Raw genomic sequence first — 17,839 nt, 5'->3', positions numbered from 1 at the left:
AAGTGGTCGCCAGACCCCAGTAAGTAGTCAAGGATGAGCAAGAATTCCTCAGATATACCACCACATAAGGATCTGGCTTTAGAGGCTTTGGAGAATTAAACTGAAGGCTTTGAGACTCTCCGCATGTAATTTCACCACAGGGCGTCGGGTTCCATTTTCCTCTCCATACTGGGATGCAGACATTTTGAACACACTTTTGAATGCCCTACCACAAAGCTACACCCCAGGCAGCTCTGCTTTTCCTGTCTTTTTCAATACCTCATTCTTCACGGGTGTGGATCACCAGCTGAGCACGGCTGTATTCAAGGTCCCTTACTCCACCACAGCTCTTCACAGGTTTGTCTCGAAATGTTAACTTCCGACCGTTTCGTGGGACTCAGAAGATTCGCACCCTCAAAGATCTAAAGTTTATAGGACGGTGCCGCAGGGCTCGGTGGCACAGACGTATGATCCCAGCATACAGGGAGTCAAGACTCAGTGACCAGAAGTTCAAGGTTATCCTCTAACACATAATAAGTTTGAGGTCAGCCTGGGCTACATGACACCCTGTCTTAGAATATATATGTAAGCACACAACTTTAATCCCAGTACTCGGGAGGGACAGGCAGGGGGATTTCTGTGAGTTTGAGGTGCGCCTGATCTGTACAGTAAGCTCCAGGACACTCAGAGCTACAGCGAGAGTCCCTGTCTCAAAAACGCCAAAAAGTAGAAAGAAGAAAAAGCTGTGGCTGGAGATACAGATCATTTGTTATGTGTGCACAGGGCCCTGGGCTCCATTGCAGAGCTGTATAAAACCAGCTGGCTGGGTGGGTATGCGTGTCTGTCAGCCTAGGGAGAAGAACAAGCAAGGGGCCAGCGAGGTACAAGTGCCTGCTCCTGGGCTGCAGAGAAAGCTCAGTGGTTAAGAGCACGGGCTGCTCTTCCAGAGAACCCAGGTTCCATTTCCAGCACCCACATGGCTGCTCACGACTGCGTCTAACTCTAGTCCTAGGGGATCGACACTCTCCTATGGCCTCCACAGGCCCCAGGCACACAGAAATACACACAGAAAAGACATCTATGTGCCTAAAATAAACATATAAAAATTTATAAAAACTACTCGTCACACATCCTAATGACCTGAGTTCAATCCCCAAGGACCACAAGGTGGGAGGAGAAAACTGAGTCCTGAAAATTGTCCTCTGACCTCCACACTCTGGGACACACGCATCGTGCCCCCTCCACACAAATAAATGAGTATATAAAAAAATCAAGTAAATATTAAAATAAAATAGAAAATTAAAAAGTGTACCATGTTTCCTTCTCCAAGTCTGTCCCTTTCCTTTCTTCTATCCTGACAAGAAAATGCTTCCTGTTCATCGCACAATCATTTTCTCTCCTCTTTCTCCATCTCCCTCCTTCACTCCCTCTTTTCCTCCCCTCTCTCTCCTTCACTCCCTCCCTCTCTCCATTTCTCCCTCCCTCCTTCTCTCCTTCCCTTCCTTCCTCTCTCCTTCCTTTCCTCTCTTTTTTTCTCCCTCCCTCCCTTTCTCTTTCTCCCTCCCTCCCTGTCTCCCTTTCCCCATAGACAGAAAGGGTCTCACAGTCTGCCATGCAGCGCTAGCAGGGCCTCTAACTCCACCCTCCTGCCCCAGCCTCGCAAGCTTTGACTAGAAGTGTGCGTCACTCTGCCCAGTTTCTTTTGTACACTTTGTTACAAAAACCAAAGCAAACCAGAATACGTTTTTCTCTTACCCACTGAACCACACCTTGCTTTTTTTAACCTTCCTTTTCTTTGAAGCTCACTTCTTTGACGTGTAACTCACACACATAATCCAAACTCATTAAATGTACAGTTTTACAAGGTGTGTACATACATGCATGCTTGCATGTGTATGTGCATGCATGCATACACACATGCATGCCTGTATGTCGCGCATGTCGGCTATCAAGCCAGAGAGCCTTGAGAACACCAAGTAGCACCCTATCCTAACCACACCCCTAGCCAGCTGGCCTAAGCTGCTTTTTTTAAAAAGATATCTGTATTTGCATGTGGTTCTTGGTGCATTTGTGTAGCCTGTCACCCTTCAAGTTTTTGTTGCCTCTCAAGAACTCAAATCATAGGCCTGTGCCAGCTACATCCAGTTTATGGGGGGTTAGATCAAACCCAGGATTTTGTGCAAGTACTTTACCAACCGATCTACACCAACCCGTCTGATAAGTTTTGGCAAAGTCATAAACCCACCACACATAAAATTGCGGGGATATACGGACCTACAATAGAGCCTCTGCCTAGAATCCCCTAATGAGGGGCTTGGGTGTGGCTCAGTGGCAGAGTTCCTGCCTTGAATCCCCCAGTAAGTGCTGGGGGCGTGGCTCCATGGTAGACCACCTGCCTAGCATCTGGGAGTTCCTGGGTTCCATCCCTCATCCCAAACATACACGAAAGCGCCCAGAATTCTCATCAGCCAAAAAAGTTCCTTTCGCAATTTAATGCTTGTACGATTTATATCTGAAGATCTGCCCCCGCTGCCAGTGGTGATCTTGCTTTTAGTACAAAGACAGGGACCTGATCCTGAACTTCGAACCCTCCGTCTATCAAGGATCTCTTGGGCGGCTTGCAATTCATTTTGCAATCTGCCTGCAAACAGTACTGTACGGCTGCCCTTGTACACTCACATCCTGTGTTCAGACTTGCTTCTGGATAAACTGGATTTGCTCCTGGGAGAAGCTCTATCGTCTTAGCTTCCTTTTGATGGCACTGGGAATGAACTCCAGAGGCTCACCCATGTGGGTGAGCACTCAGCTCCGCCTGGAGTGAGCACAGGGCTTGCCTGGTGCTGCACACCTTCAATGTCACCAGCACTCAAGAGACAGAGGCAGGTGGATCTCTGTGAGTTCAAAGCTAGCCTGGTCTATATAGTGTGTTTCAGGGCTATAGTGAGTCTGTGTCTCAAGAAGAAAGAAAAAGAAAAAGAGGGGACTGGAGACAGAGATTGAAAGGAAAGAGAACAAACACAAAAGCTATTGGTCTGCCAGCTACCGGGAGCCCAGTTCCCTACTGTGGGGAATTGAGTAACATCTGCCCGCAGACATGTTTGCCTAAACCATTGATGTGAGGAAAGTCACACAAACCACTCTCTTGAGAGCTTCAACTGTCACACTAGGCGTGACAGAAAAGGGATGCTGGGTTGTCTGCTGCCTGGCGGGGTCAAGTGGCAACCTCCAGTATTTCCTCGATGTTTCCTCCACAGAGAGGAGCACGGCAGAGGGAGCTACAGCCATGCCCTGCCCTGTGTTGATACGGTTGAATTGGAGACACAAGTTACTGAAATAGTTAAGACCGGGATGTGGGGCTTGGGCAATGGCTCAGGGGGTAAAAGTGCATGCAATCAAGCCAGACGATCCAAATTCCATGCCTGCAACAAACGCAGTGGAAAGAGGGAACTCTCAAAATTGTACTCTGACCTCCGCAGCTCTGTCTGACTACACTTTTTCTGTTTCCCTGAAGACGTCCAACCCCACAGAGGTCTGACGACCTCCTTTCCTGAGCCTGCCTGCCTTCTTGAACACTAAGATAAAAAGCAGACTTATCTTTCTTACTTCCATTCACGGTCCTCCTCCTGGCAGCTGCTGAGGCATTTTCTTACGGCCTGTCTGCTCCGTTATTTTTCTCTCAGACTCTGTAAAATGTTCCTTGAGCTGAGCTGGATGGATGGATGGATGGATGGATGGATGGATGGATGGATGGATGGATGGATGGATATATAGCCTGGCTGTCCTGGGACTAGCTCTGTAGACCAGACTGGCCTCAAGCTCAGATTCTGCCTCCTGCGTGCTGGGATTAAAGGCATACACCTCATTGCCTGAGGCAGGTTTCTAAAGGTGGTAGCTCATGCCTGTAATTCGAACACCTGGGAGGCTAATGTGGGAAGATCACTGTGAGTCTGAGGATGGCCTGGGGTACAAAAGGAATTCCAGGTGAGCCTGGGCTAGAGTGCAACCCTTGCCTCAGTGTCACATTAAGGAATATGTAGAAGGAAAGGAATCTTGGTTACTTTGACCAAGAATAAGGCCAACTTTGAATTCTCTGTTTTTCCCTGTGTCTTCCCTGTGTCTGTACTGTGTATTCTGGCCCATCGGTAGGCTGCCTGCTGTGTGTTTCTGATCTGTCCCTGTTGTCTGTGCCTGTGTGTCTGTTGTGTCTGTCCCAAAACAAGGACCTTTGTTCTGCATTTATTGAACAGCACAGAAGACACGCGTGGAAGGAAAAAGGATTCTTTACAGAGATGGCTTGCAGAGTTTGCAAGGGAAGTTGTTTTACTAACTTCAAATAACCTAGACTAGCACTAAAACCACCCTGATATTAGCAGCCTATGTCCCAAGTTGCTTCCAACATTTATGGGATATTTGTTTTAAGATTGCTTTCAACCCATTGGCTACTTTCAGTAAATGATTACTACACAACACACACTCATATCATACATACATACACACATACTACACTCCACATACAAATACCACACACACCACATATACTTACACCACAAACATACCCACACACATACCACACATACACACATGCCATACACACACACACACATATTACACATACACTACATATACACTTAAGCCACCCACATACCACATACACAGTTAGTTATACCACACACATCACACACATACCACACACACATGCCAGAAATACATCACACACATCACATACACACCACATACCACGTACACCATACATACATATACATCACACATAAATATACATAACACACACACACACATACATATACCACACATGCATAGATACCACACACATCACACATACTACACCATACTCACAGTATACATACACCATGTACACACATACATATCACATACACACACATACCACAATATACTACACACACAACATACACACATACCACACTCCACACACAAATAACACACATACTACATATACACTTATACCACATACATACACACACATACCACAAACACATCACACACACCACATACACATACACACATACATATGCACACCACATATACTACACTCCACATACAAACACCACACACAGCACATACCACATACACCATACATACACATACATCACACACAAATATACATACCACACATGCAACACACATACATACACCATACACAAACACCATACACACACACATCACATACATATCACACGTACTACACCACACTCCCAGTATACATACACCACGTACACACATACATACCACATACACACATATCACATACACACACACACACACACACACACACACACCACCCAACACATAAATACATATATCACCCACACACAACACACACACACCATACACACACAGGCACTACACTATTCTCATCTGAGAAATGAGAAAAGGCATGGTTTAAGATTAAAAGCTATGCGTTTGGTTTGTAAAGCTCCCTATATGGGAAATGCAAAGGCCAGTAAAATGTTTGCATTTTCTTAAAACGGTTTAACTGGAAACGGGCTGAGTGCACGTCTTGAATGATCTCAAGCATAGCTAGCTCAGCTGCAAGGTCTGCAAACATTTCCTTCCCACTGAAGGGAAGAGGTATTTTCAGAAAACTATCACCATAGATCCTGTCTCACAGAGTCTGTCTCAAAACAAAACAAGGAAGAGATTAGGCCATGTGCCAACACACACACACGCACACACATGCAGAGAGAGAGAGAGAGAGAGAGAGAGAGAGAGAGAGAGAGAGAGAGAGAGGAATACATGACATCATCCTAAAAAAAAAAAATCACTTCTGACCCTGACCCATGAGGCAATTGCTAGACTATCCTTGTTTTTCATAGGTAGGACATTACAGAGCCCAGACAGGTCTCAGCATCGTGTCTGTCCTGGTTTGTGCCCTACTGTGTTGATAAACCATTCTGACCAAGAACAACATGAGGAAGAAAGGGTTTACTAGGCTTGTACTTACAGATCTTAGTCCATCACTGAAGGAAGTCAGGACAGGAACTCAAGGCAGGAACTGAAGCAGGAGCTTGTAAGCAGTGCTGCACACTGGCTTGCTCTCCATGGCTCTGTCAACACCTAGGACCATCTGCCCAGGGGTGGGACCACCCACAGTAGGCAGGGTTCTCCCACATCAATCACTAAGAAAGTGTCCCACAAGCCTGTCTGCAGGCTAGTCTGATGGAGGCATTTTCTCAATCAAGGTTCCCTGTCCCCTGACCCTAGCTGTGTGTCAAGTTAAAAAAAAAAAAACCTACCCAGGGTTGGGGATTTAGCTCAGTGGTAGAGCCCTGGGTTCGGTCCTCAGCTCTAGAAAAAAAAACAAAACAAAACAAACAAACAAAAAAAACTACCCAACACAGGTTGACGACTAGCTGTGACTACAGCTCAGGCTTCCTTGTTAACCTCAGCCATCTTGGAAATTCACAGCCACCAAGCCTCTTCCCACTGACTCAGAGGCTCCTGGCAGTCAGAGCACTGAATCAGCTTCACCCAGTGTCCCTGTTCCCAGGGTCTAGAAAGGAGAAGAGACATAGTAAATGTCACATGGAGACTGCAAACCAAGTTCCCTATCTCACTAAGCACCAAATGCTACAAAGATTTCTCAGAGACATGGAGAGGGACCCTGGAAGCTGTGTGGTGCCCCTGCAGATGGACTTCTGTCCAGCTGAGGTGAGGGCAGCTACCACTTGCTGGTTATGAGATCAATGCTGTTCTTCCCCGGCAGTTGCAATGAAACCCAGGGCTCTGTGCATGCTAAGTAAGCACTCAACCATGCAATCCGCAGTCCCTGGGTGTTTTTAATTAGATACGGTCACCCTGTGTAGACTAGCCTGGCCTCAAACTCACAGAGCTCTGCCTGCCTCTACTTCTTTGGTGCTGTGTGCTACCATACCCAGTTTATGATTACTGGTGTGTGTGTGTGTGTGTGTGTGTGTGTGTGTGTGTGTGTGTGTGTGTGTGTGTGTGTGACATATGTGCACATACACCATGGCACACACATGGAAGTCAGAGAACTACTTGGAGGAGGTACTGGTTATCTTCTTCCACCATGGACTTGGGACTGAACTCAAGTCACCCGGCTTGCAGGACAATCATGTGAGCTGCCTCTCCACCCCATGGTTGGCTTTTTGAGACAAGAACTCACTGTATAGAACTACTGTTTTTCTGGAGCCCACTGTTTATGCAACTCTGTTTATAAAACTCTGGTTTATGCACATTCTCTTCCTTCCACATCCTGAGTGTGGAGATTAAAGCAGTTAGTCATCATGCCTATCTTTGTTTTTTATTTGGGGACAGGATCTAAGTTGCCGAGTGTCTTAGTTAGGGTCTTATTGCTGTAAACAGACACCATGACCAATGCAAGTTTTATAAAGGACAACATGTGATTGGGGCTGGCGTACAGGTTCAGAGGTTCAGTCCATTATCATCTTGGTGGGATCATGGCAGCATCGCAACATCCTGGCAGGGATGGTGCAGGAGGAGCTGAGTTCTACACCTTCACCCCAAGGAAGCCAGGAACAGATGAGCATCCTCAGGCAGCTAGGAGGAGGGCCTCCAAGCCTACCCCATAGTGACACACTTGCTCCAACAAGGCCACACCTTCTAATAGTGCCACTCTCTGGGCCAAGCATATGCAAACCATCACATCGAGGTTGACCTTGAACTTTTGAGCCTCCTGTTTCAGCCTCCACAGCGGCTGGGATGACAGCCTACAACCCAGGCTAAGACATTGTCCTGTTTTATTGTAATTCGGTGATTTTATTTATTTATTTATTTATTTATTTATTTATTTATTTATTTATTTATTCACAGGGCCTCTCTATGTAGCCCACTCTGATCTCTGACTCAAGGTGACCCACCTGTCTCAGCCTCCTGAGCTGGGATTACAGATGTGTTCAACTGTGCCGGGCTTCTGACACCTTCTGAACATGAGGACCATGATGCTGGTGTCTGTGGCCAGTTGTCATGCGTCGTGGTACATCCATTTCTTTCCTTTCTTTCCTTTTTTTTTTTTTTTTTTTTGCGATGTGATGAAATATCTTGTTTAAAAGCCGCATGAGAGAGGACGAGTTTCTTTGCTCCACAATTCAAGGCACAATCTGTAGTGCGGGCAAGGCTGGCGGCAGGGCTCAGGGCAGCCAATCACGCCGCGACTGCAATCCCGAAGCAGAGGGAGATGGATGCTGGTGCTTCGCTGGCTTTTCCTTTTATTCTGTGAGGAACGCCAGCCTGGAAAAGGTGCTGCCCACATTCATGGTCAGTCTTCCCACATTCATTAACCTAATCCAGACACTCCTTTACAGAGGCACCCAGGGGCTTGTCTCCCATACAGATCCCGACTCTAGTTTGAATCAAGCTAACAAAAACTAACCAGAACCCAGAACAATTACTGAACAACGAGAAGAGTTCTGCATCTGTGTCTTGACCATGAGTGCAAATAAAACAGCAAGCCACAGGGTAACATGCATTGACTGAGCTTATCCTTCATGCGTGTGTGCATAGGTGTGTGCGTGGGAGGGTGCGTGCGTGCGTGCGTACGTGCGTGCCTACGTGCGTGTGTGCGTGCGTGCATGCGTGTATGCGTGTGTGTGTTTTGTGAGCCAGGGTCTCACACCGTTGCCACGGTTAGCTTTGAATTATTCATATAGCCCCGGCTGGCATAGAACTAGCAAAGACCTTGTCTCTGCCTTTTGAATGCTGGGATTTTAAGCCGGAACCACTACACTCAGTTTCCTGTGTGAACTGAAGTTGCCAAAACAGAGAAATGGTCTTCAGAAAAGGCAGTTCAAGGATGACACTGCCCCCTATAGCATCTTGGAGATCCATCCACTCTAAATACCTCAAGTTGCCAGAAACATACTAAGGAAATAAACCTCAGTAAAGTCCTCAGGGCAAAGCAAATACTTACCAACTCAACAGTTGCTTTTACTTCCTTTCATTCTCTTTAAAAGCATTAACAACGTTAATGACACAGCTAAGTCACGCTCTCTCTCTCTCTCTCTCTCTCTCTCTCTCTCTCTCTCTCTCTCTCTCTCTCTCTGTGTGTGTGTGTGTGTGTGTGTGTGTGTGTGTGTGTGTGTGTGTGAACAACATGCAGGAATCAGTTCTCTCTTTCCACCATGTAACTTCCAGGGATTGAGCTCAGGTTTCCAGGTTTAGAAGGAAGTGCTTTTACCTGCCGAGCCATCTTGCTGGCCAGAAGCCTTTAATTAAGAACAGAAATATGTGCTCGACAGGTATATTTGTGAGGGTCTGCACCCAAAAGCCACACCCTCACTCTCTTCACCTTATTGAGGCAGAGTCTCTCTTGACCCCAGAACTCAGCTCATCTGGCTAGCCACCTTGTTCTGGGGGATCCTCTGTCTCCTGCAGGCTTGGATTACAGGCGGGTAACCACGCAGACCTGACTTTTCTGTAGGTGCTGAGGATTCGAGCTCCAGTCTTCAAGCTTACCTGGCAAGTGCGTTACCAGCTGAGCCATCTCCTCAGCCTCTATCCCATGCTTATTATACCCCAGACTCGATCCTTGATTTCTTTCCCATGGGATGCCTCTGCTGTCCTCCTTGCAGCGGCAGCACTCAGGAGCTCTGCCGAAAATAGCCCCCCTCTCCTCCACTCTGTTGCCTCTGCCCATTCAATTCTTCCTGGGGCTTCTACTTCAACTTGAGCGTCAGCCTGTGTGCCACAATCCTCCTACTCTCAGATCGCCTGGCTACTCTACCAGCATCGGATGTCCGGAGCCCCAATGCCTCTCTCCCTGCTGCACAGACATCCTGTAATGCACCCTTTCCGTGCCCTTCAGTCCACTGAGGGAATGGGGATTTGTGTCTCCCTTCTCCATCCCAGTTCCAGAAACCAAGTTTGGCTTCTGTCTTAGGGTTTTACTGCTGTGAGCAGACACCACAATGAAGGCAACTATTATAAGGACAACATTTAATTGGGGCTGGCTTACAGGTACAGAGGTTCAGTCCAATATCATCAAGGTGGGAACATGGCAGCATCTAGGCAGGCATGGTGTAGGCAGAGCTGAGAGTTCTACATCTTCATCTGAAGGCAGCTAGAAGTTTGACTCTCAGGCAGCTAGGAGGAGGGTCTCAAAGCCCACCCCTACAATGCCACACCTACTCCAACAAGGCCACACTTAATAGTACCACTCCCTGGACCAAGCATAAACACCATCATAGCTTCACACCTCAGTTTCTAGATATATAAAGTTCTTTCTGCTCCCATTAATACAGCTCTCCACAACAGGCTACGATCCACTCAGCTACTGCCACGGCTTTCAAACTGTTCTTCCAGCTCTCCTACCCGGTCCACACTCCCTCCTACTTTTCATCCACCAACTAGGGTGGCTTTAAAAGGGGGGGGCGTCTTTGTAACCCAAGCTGGCCTTAAACTCAATTTGTAGATGCATTAGTTGGGGTTCTCTAGAGTTACAGAATTTATTGAATGAATCTCTCTCTCTCTCTCTCTCCCTCTCTCTCCTAGAGTACGTCTAACTAATCCAACAATGGCTAGCTGTGAACAAAATGTCTAAGAATCTAATCCAATCCACTAGATGTCTCAGCTAGTCTTCTGTATATGCCGGTTGTACACGCCTTTAATCTGACCACATCTTCTCCACTAGATGTCTCAGCTAGTCTCCTGTATATGCCAGTTGTACACACCTTTAATCTGACCACATCTTCTCCACTAGATGTCTCAGCTAGTCTTCTGTATATGCCGGTTGTACACGCCTTTAATCTGACCACATCTTCTCCACTAGATGTCTCAGCTAGTCTTCTGTATATGCCGGTTGTACACACCTTTAATCTGACCACATCTTCTCCACTAGATGTCTCAGCTAGTCTTCTGTATATACGGTTGTACTTGCCTTTTAATCTGACCACACTTTCTAATGTCTCAGCTAGTCTTTAATCTGACCTTTAATCATCTTCTTCCACTAGATGTCTCAGCTAGTCTTCTGTATATGCCGGTTGTACACACCTTTAATCTGACCACATCTTCTCCACTAGATGTCTCAGCTAGTCTTCTGTATATGCCGGTTGTACACGCCTTTAATCTGACCACACCTTCTCCACTAGATGTCTCAGCTAGTCTTCTGTATATGCCGGTTGTACACGCCTTTAATCTGACCACATCTTCTCCACTAGATGTCTCAGCTAGTCTCCTGTATATGCCGGTTGTACACGCCTTTAATCTGACCACACTTTCTCCACTAGATGTCTCAGCTAGTCTCCTGTATATGCCGGTTGTACACGCCTTTAATCTGACCACACTTTCTCCACTAGATGTCTCAGCTAGTCTCCTGTATATGCCGGTTGTACACGCCTTTAATCTGACCACACCTTCTCCACTAGATGTCTCAGCTAGTCTCCTTTATATGCCGCTTGTACACGCCTTTAATCTGACCACATCTTCTCCACTAGATGTCTCAGCTAGTCTCCTGTATATGCCGGTTGTACACGCCTTTAATCTGATCACATCTTCTCCACTAGATGTCTCAGCTAGTCTCCTGTATATGCCGTTGGGACACACCTTTAATCTGACCACACCTTCTACTGGAGACCTATATAAAGACATTGGAAGAAGGAAGATTCACTCCGCCTGCTTGAGTTTCCTCGCCAGCACATCTGTTGGGACCTACTTCTACAGAAGACCAGCTGAAACACCTAGCCTCGTGGGACGACTGTGCAACTACTAAATTCTTGGATTTCCCACTCACAGCCGACCATTGTTGGGGTAGTTGGACCACAGACGGTAAGTCATCACAATAAATTCCCTCAATATAAAGACACATTCCATAAGTTCTGTGACTAGAGAAACTAATACAATGTGCTTTGACCATATTAACCCCCTTACCAGTTCTCTTGTCTCTCACTCACCGTGATTCCCTTCCTCTTCCTAACTAGTCTCTTCTAGGGTTAGGGTATTAGAGTAAGCATGGAGGGGTTGGGGATTTAGCTCAGTGGTAGAGCGCTTGCCTAGCAAGAGCAAGGCCCTGGGTTCGGTCCCCAGCTCCGAAAAAAAAAAAAAAAGAATGTACATCTAGAGTGAGCATGGAGGTTCGGAAAATCTAGGTTTTCAAGAGGGTAAGACAAGTGAGACGAATCCAGAGCGATGATCACAGGCAAGGACCTTAACCAGACTACAGATGGAGCCACCGCTCCTGCTGATTCAATCACAGACATCCCTAGAAATTTGCTAACGAATGAGCGGGACGGCGCATGCGCTGTAACAATTGCGCGGAGACAGGCGGTTGGAGGTAGGGTCTACACGCCCATTTACTTGGTTAAGGAGTGGGCGGGAAACACAAAGCGATATTTCCGCTTCCGTTAAGGGCCGGAAGTTAGCGTCTCCTGGGTGAAGCAGCCTTGGCTGAGAGGCAGGGTTGGTACAAGTAAGTGTAGGGTCTCGCGGGCGGGCGTTGGGCTGGGCGGACCGGCGCTCTTCTCTTTATCGCCCGCAGAGCATAGAGCCAAGGCCCGGGCATGGCTCTGAGGACGACCGCGTGGGGAGCCTGACCCCTGGACCCCTGTAGGTGGGCGAGCGGGCGGCGCCCCTTCCCGCTGTCCCGGTCGCCTCAGGACACCATGGCTTGTTCGCAGGCTGCGGTTTGCCCGTGGATGCTGGGGCCACACAGAAACAGATTCAGGGAAACTCACTGATTCGTTCAACAAGTAGTTATTAAGTGCATAAGGTATACCAGGCACTGTAGGTGCCGGGGATTGAGCAGTGACCAAAGTGAAATCCTTCCTCAGAGATTGATGGGTAGGGTTGTAGACGCCGAAGGACCTGTGAGGAGTTTATGGTGATTGTGAGTTAGTTTTGGATGGTGTGTGTGTGTGTGTACAGAGGACAGCTAGAGGAGTCGGCTCTCTCTTCACCGTGAGAGCCCAGGGAGTTGAACTCAGGCTATCAAGCTTGGCAACCGGCATCTTCACCTGCCGAGCCATCTTCCTTGCCCTTTCGTCCTGCATTTTTTCTGTATGTGTATAATGTATACAGAAATTAATTAACAACTTGCGGGATACATCCTCTCTTAACACCTTTATGTGGATTCAAACTCAGCTTTTCGGGCTTGGCAGCAATGTCTGTAACCAGCTGGGCCAGGCTGGGCCATGATGTCCTGTCTGTGATTCTATTGTAGCTGGTTGCCAGGGTCAGATGGGAAGGGAAGTAAACATATCTGCAGTTGACAGCTGGGCTCTGGACCTGGCTACACTTCACCTTCAGGATCTGGCCTTTCTGAATCTCACATTTTGTCCCTGTTGCCCTCAGAGCTTCTGAAGTAAAACGATGAAAAGAGCCTTCATCTGGCCCAGACTCTTTTCAGGTACTCCCCTCTTCCTGGCTGGCTTGGCATCAAAGCTCATTATCCAGGCTTCATCTGAAATGACTCTAGAAGAAAAGATCCTTCCTGATCCCCCTTCACCCAGAATAGCCCCATCTTAGAAACCCGCATTAATCTCTAATAGCCTCATAGCAATAGCATTCGTCCAGTTACAAGTTTTCTTCAGAACCTGTCATCGGTAACTTAATACAGAAATTTTGAAGATTTATTTTTATCTTATGTGTCTGGGATTCAGGGTATCTGATATGGGACCCCAAAACCCACAGGTTCAGAACCTCTGCCCTTGAGCCTTATACGTGCTATGATGGTGGGTGGCACGTGCCTTTAATCTCAGCCTCAAGAGACAGAGGCAGGCGGATGAGGAACTCAGAACTCTGAGCCTGGTCTACAGAGTGAGTTCCAGGACAGAGAGGACTACACAGAGAAACCCTGTTGAGTTTTCATGTTAAGAGTTAAATATTTATTAACACAGGTTTTTATTTTCATCAAATAGATGGATGGGTGGATGGATGGATGGATGGATGGATGGATAGATGGATAGATGGATGCTTTGCCTGCATGTATGTCTGTGTGCTTCCTTTGGTTTATTTTAGACAGTAGATTTGGATTTGTTTAGTTGCCCAGGCTGGCCTCCAGCTTTCAGGGATCCGAAGGGCTGGGGTTACAGTGTGGGGAGGACTAGCTCAGACTAGACTCCAACTTGAGATGGATTTTCCACCCTCCTGCCTGAGCCTCCTGGGTTCTGAACTTCTGGCATACACTAACATGCTGACGTTTTCCGGTTCCTTCCTTCCTTCCTTCCTTTCTTTTCTTCCTTCCTTTAATACAAAAGCCAACTGTGATGGCACATGTACACCTTCAATCCCAGGCAGGGGCTGGCAGATCTCTGTGAGGTTGAGGCTAGCCTGTTCTACATAGATAATTCTAGATCAGAGTTATACAGTGAGACCCTGTTACAGTACATACATGGCCGAATGGCCTGGTGCGTCCCTTTAATCTCCACACATGGAAGGCAGAGGCAGGTCTTCATAGTGAGTTCCAGACCAGCCCTGGAGTACAGGGACAGTGTCTCAAAAGGAGGGAGGGCACTGACCAGTGGCAGACAACTGAATGTAACCGTATTCTCCATTCTCGAGGAGTGGCTCCTGTCCTAGGGGGTCTGGCCTAGAAATGGTGGGTGGCTGTGGTCTGGTGGATCTGGAGGTGCCATGGAGATCAATGACTGCAAAGGCAGGCTGAGTGCAGTGCCTCGCAGCAGCTTAGTGATAGCTGCCGCCCCCTCCTTGCCCACTGCCACCGTGTCTGCCCTCTTGGCGCCCCTCTCACTGAGATGGTCATCTCTCCACACCCACCTCTTCCTATGTCTTAGATTTCTGTACGGGACACTTGATAGCTGTCATGTCCAGGCTGTCCTGAGTTGGTGTGGATTCTGACAGGTTGATAATCGGTATTGTCTACGACTATGTCATGTGGAGACCAGGAATGCTGTAGCCCAACACTTGTCAGGTAGAAGTGGGAGGATCAGGAGCTCAAAGTCATCCTCTGCTATTTGGGAAAGAGGCCAGGCCTGGGCTATGTGAGACCTTTGTCTTGACTATGTAGCACTGGCTGCCCTAGAACTCAGTATGTAGACCAGGCTGGCTTCGAACTCATAAAGATCTTCCTGCCTTTGCCTCCAGAGTGCTGGGAGCAAAAAGCCCATGAACATACCGGCTATCTGGGTCTCTCCTCCCAACCTTATATGTCCCCATCACAGCCCCACCCCAAACTGGCACCGATTCAGTTGACATGTCCCCGTCTCGATCACTGCCGTCCACTCCTGTCCCCTAGATCCCCATTCCTGATGGAGACTCTGTATTTGGTCAGAGGAGGCACACATCGTGCATGTGGAAGTCAGAGAACGATTCTGGGGAATCTGTCCTCACCTTCCAACCTGTTTCTGCCCCATCCCTATGTAGTCCAGGCTAACCAGCCAGTGAGTTCCCACACAATCCTGTCTCTGCCTCCCACCTCCATGTCAGAATGCTAGGGTTTCAGATTTGAGCCACTGTGCCTGTCTTTTTATAGGTTTCTGGAATTGAACTAGGGTTGCCATATTGTCGTGGTTGGTACTTTTGTCCACTAAGCCATCTTCCTGCCCTTAACTTCGCCTTCAGTCACTCTTTAGACTTAACTCTCTCATCCCATAACAGCATGGCATTATGTCAGAACCCCTCTCTGTCCTGTTTTCTCTCCAGCTAGCTGTCCACCCCATCTTCCCTTGAGACCCTGAGCACAGAGATCCTAAGTGACCTACCTAAAGACAAACAGGAAGTTGGGAAACCAAGGCTAAAGGCTGTTCTTGGCCCTGCTGCCCAGGGTGTACACAGGGACAGTTTTGCCCAGGCCCAGGAGCCTGGGTGACGACAGGGTATACATCTTCCCTTCTCCACGGAGCACTGCTGGTTGCCTGTGGCCTGTTTCTAGGGGATGCAGAGGAAGAGAGTGGTCAACTGCTACCAGCCTCTGACCCCGTTCCCTGTACCACAGGTTTCATCCCCTCTGCAGTTATGGGACGAAGGAAGTCTAAACGGAAGCCACCCCCCAAGAAGAAGATGACAGGCACCTTGGAGACTCAGTTTACCTGCCCTTTCTGCAACCACGAGAAGTCTTGTGATGTGAAAATGTGAGTGGGTGTTCAGGGTGGGCCAGCCTTCTTGTGTGGGCACCCAGGCCTCTGTCTCCCACCTTGCTCACTCTGGGCCTTCCTGCTGGCAAGGTCACCTCCACGGGCTCAGGGCTTGTTCTCATGCATACGTCCACCTTGTCTCACTGCAGGGACCGGGCTCGAAACACTGGAGTCATCTCCTGTACCGTGTGCCTAGAGGAATTCCAGACACCCATCACATGTATCCTTGGGAAATTGGCTCATTCTTGGGGAATGAGAGAAATGGGTGGGAGTCGGGCTGTCCTGACCTGCCTGGGGGCTGGTGACCAGAGACAGTGAACATGGTCACTCCTGCAGCCCTGGCCTTGTGGCCATCTAGGGAAATTGATATCGTCTACTGGTTTAACACTGAGCGACAAGGCATAGGGCAGGGGTCCGATGGACCCCATCATAGCAGAGATGTGCCTGACAAGGGGCTTCATTGCCACAAATTATCCTTGACCCTGCTCCAGACCTGTCAGAACCCGTGGATGTGTACAGCGACTGGATAGACGCCTGCGAGGCAGCCAATCAGTAGCGATGTCACGGACCTGCTCCCCCGAAGCCCCCACTCTGGCTACTGATCCAGAGACATTCCTGGGCTCCAGGGTGTAGGTCCAGCGCCGGGCCAGCCCTCCCTCTGTGTGTGTGGAGTGGTGTGAATGAGTATCTGCACACATGGCTGCAGATGTGACTGCCGGGATGGAGAAGAGTGATTGCTGTGTCTCACCATGCAGTCCAGGATTCCTCACAGAACCCTATGCCTCAAGTGACTGAAAGCCTTCGAGTGCTCCCTTCTCCAGCCCACTGTCTTCTCCGGTGACGGTCCCTGACATCCCAGTCAGGGGATAGCTGTAGGATCTCCAATCACCTCAGCCACCTCACCAGCACCTTGCCCTTGAGGAACTGGACTTTCTCTCCTTCCCAGCCTCCTAGTGCTTGTGGTCTACCCAGGTCCCTTGGCTGGGATTTGCTGGGGCACACCATTTTTCTTGTTTGCCTTTGTAGAAAAGGTGTAGGGGCTTATTTGGAATACAGCTGTCCCTCATGAGCCTGTCAATAAAGCAGCCAGTGTGTATCCCTTGCCTGTCTGTACTTTCTTGGGTATGAGGCAGCCCCAGGGTCAGAAGGGGAGGGGGGATTCAGGACTGAGGCATTCAAGAGAGATTGTTTTGACTCTATGACGTATGGTTTGGTCAGTTTTTTGAACTTTTGTTTTCTTTGTAAGGACAGGCTTAGTGATTAGAAGGTAGGATATCATATACCAGGCTGGCCTTGAACTTGCAATAATCCTGAGAGCGGCCTTAAATTCCTGATCCCCTGTCTGTCGCCAAGTGCTGCGATTATAGGTGTGCACTAACACATTAGTTCATGTGGTGCCGTGGACCGGACTGAACCCAGGTCTTTGTGCATGTTAGACACTCTACCAGTTGAGCTGCAGTCTAAATTCCTGGTGGAAGATGCTTGGTTTGGCTTGGTTTGGGGGAGGGGAGTGAGGTGACATAGGATCTTACTGTGGACCGGGTTGGCCTTGTGCTCAGAGGTCAGCTTGCCTATGTCCGAGTGTTGAGATGAAAGGCGTGTGCCACCACATCCAACTAGTGACAAGATCTCACTGTGCAGTCCAGAGCAGTCTCAAACTCATCCTTGTGCCCCAGCCCTTTAAATGGCGGAATTACAGAGATACGACACCACTTCAAACACTGCCCAGTGGATGATTGTGGGTGTGCAGGACACCAGGACACCAGTGAACCAGACACACGTCTAGATGGCTTTGTGTTTACAGCAGCAGTAAAAACCAT

General features: G+C 48.3%; 1 protein-coding gene across 1 annotated transcript; it reads left to right on the top strand.

The window, feature by feature from the left end:
• Positions 1-12,319: 12,319 nt before the first annotated feature.
• On the top strand, positions 12,320-17,115 carry Elof1 (elongation factor 1 homolog). The gene is made up of 4 exons (XM_032910888.1): positions 12,320-12,397; positions 15,881-16,016; positions 16,169-16,239; positions 16,511-17,115. The coding sequence occupies exons 2-4, from the start codon at positions 15,901-15,903 to the stop codon at positions 16,573-16,575; spliced, it is 252 nt and encodes an 83-aa protein (XP_032766779.1). The 5' UTR covers positions 12,320-12,397; positions 15,881-15,900; the 3' UTR covers positions 16,576-17,115.
• The last annotated feature ends 724 nt before the right edge of the window (positions 17,116-17,839 follow it).

The sequence above is a fragment of the Rattus rattus genome, chromosome 8, assembly GCF_011064425.1.
Source record: "Rattus rattus isolate New Zealand chromosome 8, Rrattus_CSIRO_v1, whole genome shotgun sequence".
Lineage (NCBI taxonomy): Eukaryota > Metazoa > Chordata > Mammalia > Rodentia > Muridae > Rattus > Rattus rattus.
The sequence above is the reverse complement of the archived record's forward strand: the minus strand, read 5'-3'. Positions and strand labels throughout refer to the sequence as shown.

What these genes read in the sequence shown, in the direction of transcription:
- Elof1 (XM_032910888.1), top strand. Translation starts at nt 15,901, where the DNA reads ATGGGACGAAGGAAGTCTAAACGGAAGCCACCCCCCAAGAAGAAGATG. An exon ending in AAGTCTTGTGATGTGAAAAT is followed by an intron (nt 16,017 to 16,168) that starts GTGAGTGGGTGT and finishes GTCTCACTGCAG; the next exon opens with GGACCGGGCTCGAAACACTG. An exon ending in ATTCCAGACACCCATCACAT is followed by an intron (nt 16,240 to 16,510) that starts GTATCCTTGGGA and finishes ACCCTGCTCCAG; the next exon opens with ACCTGTCAGAACCCGTGGAT.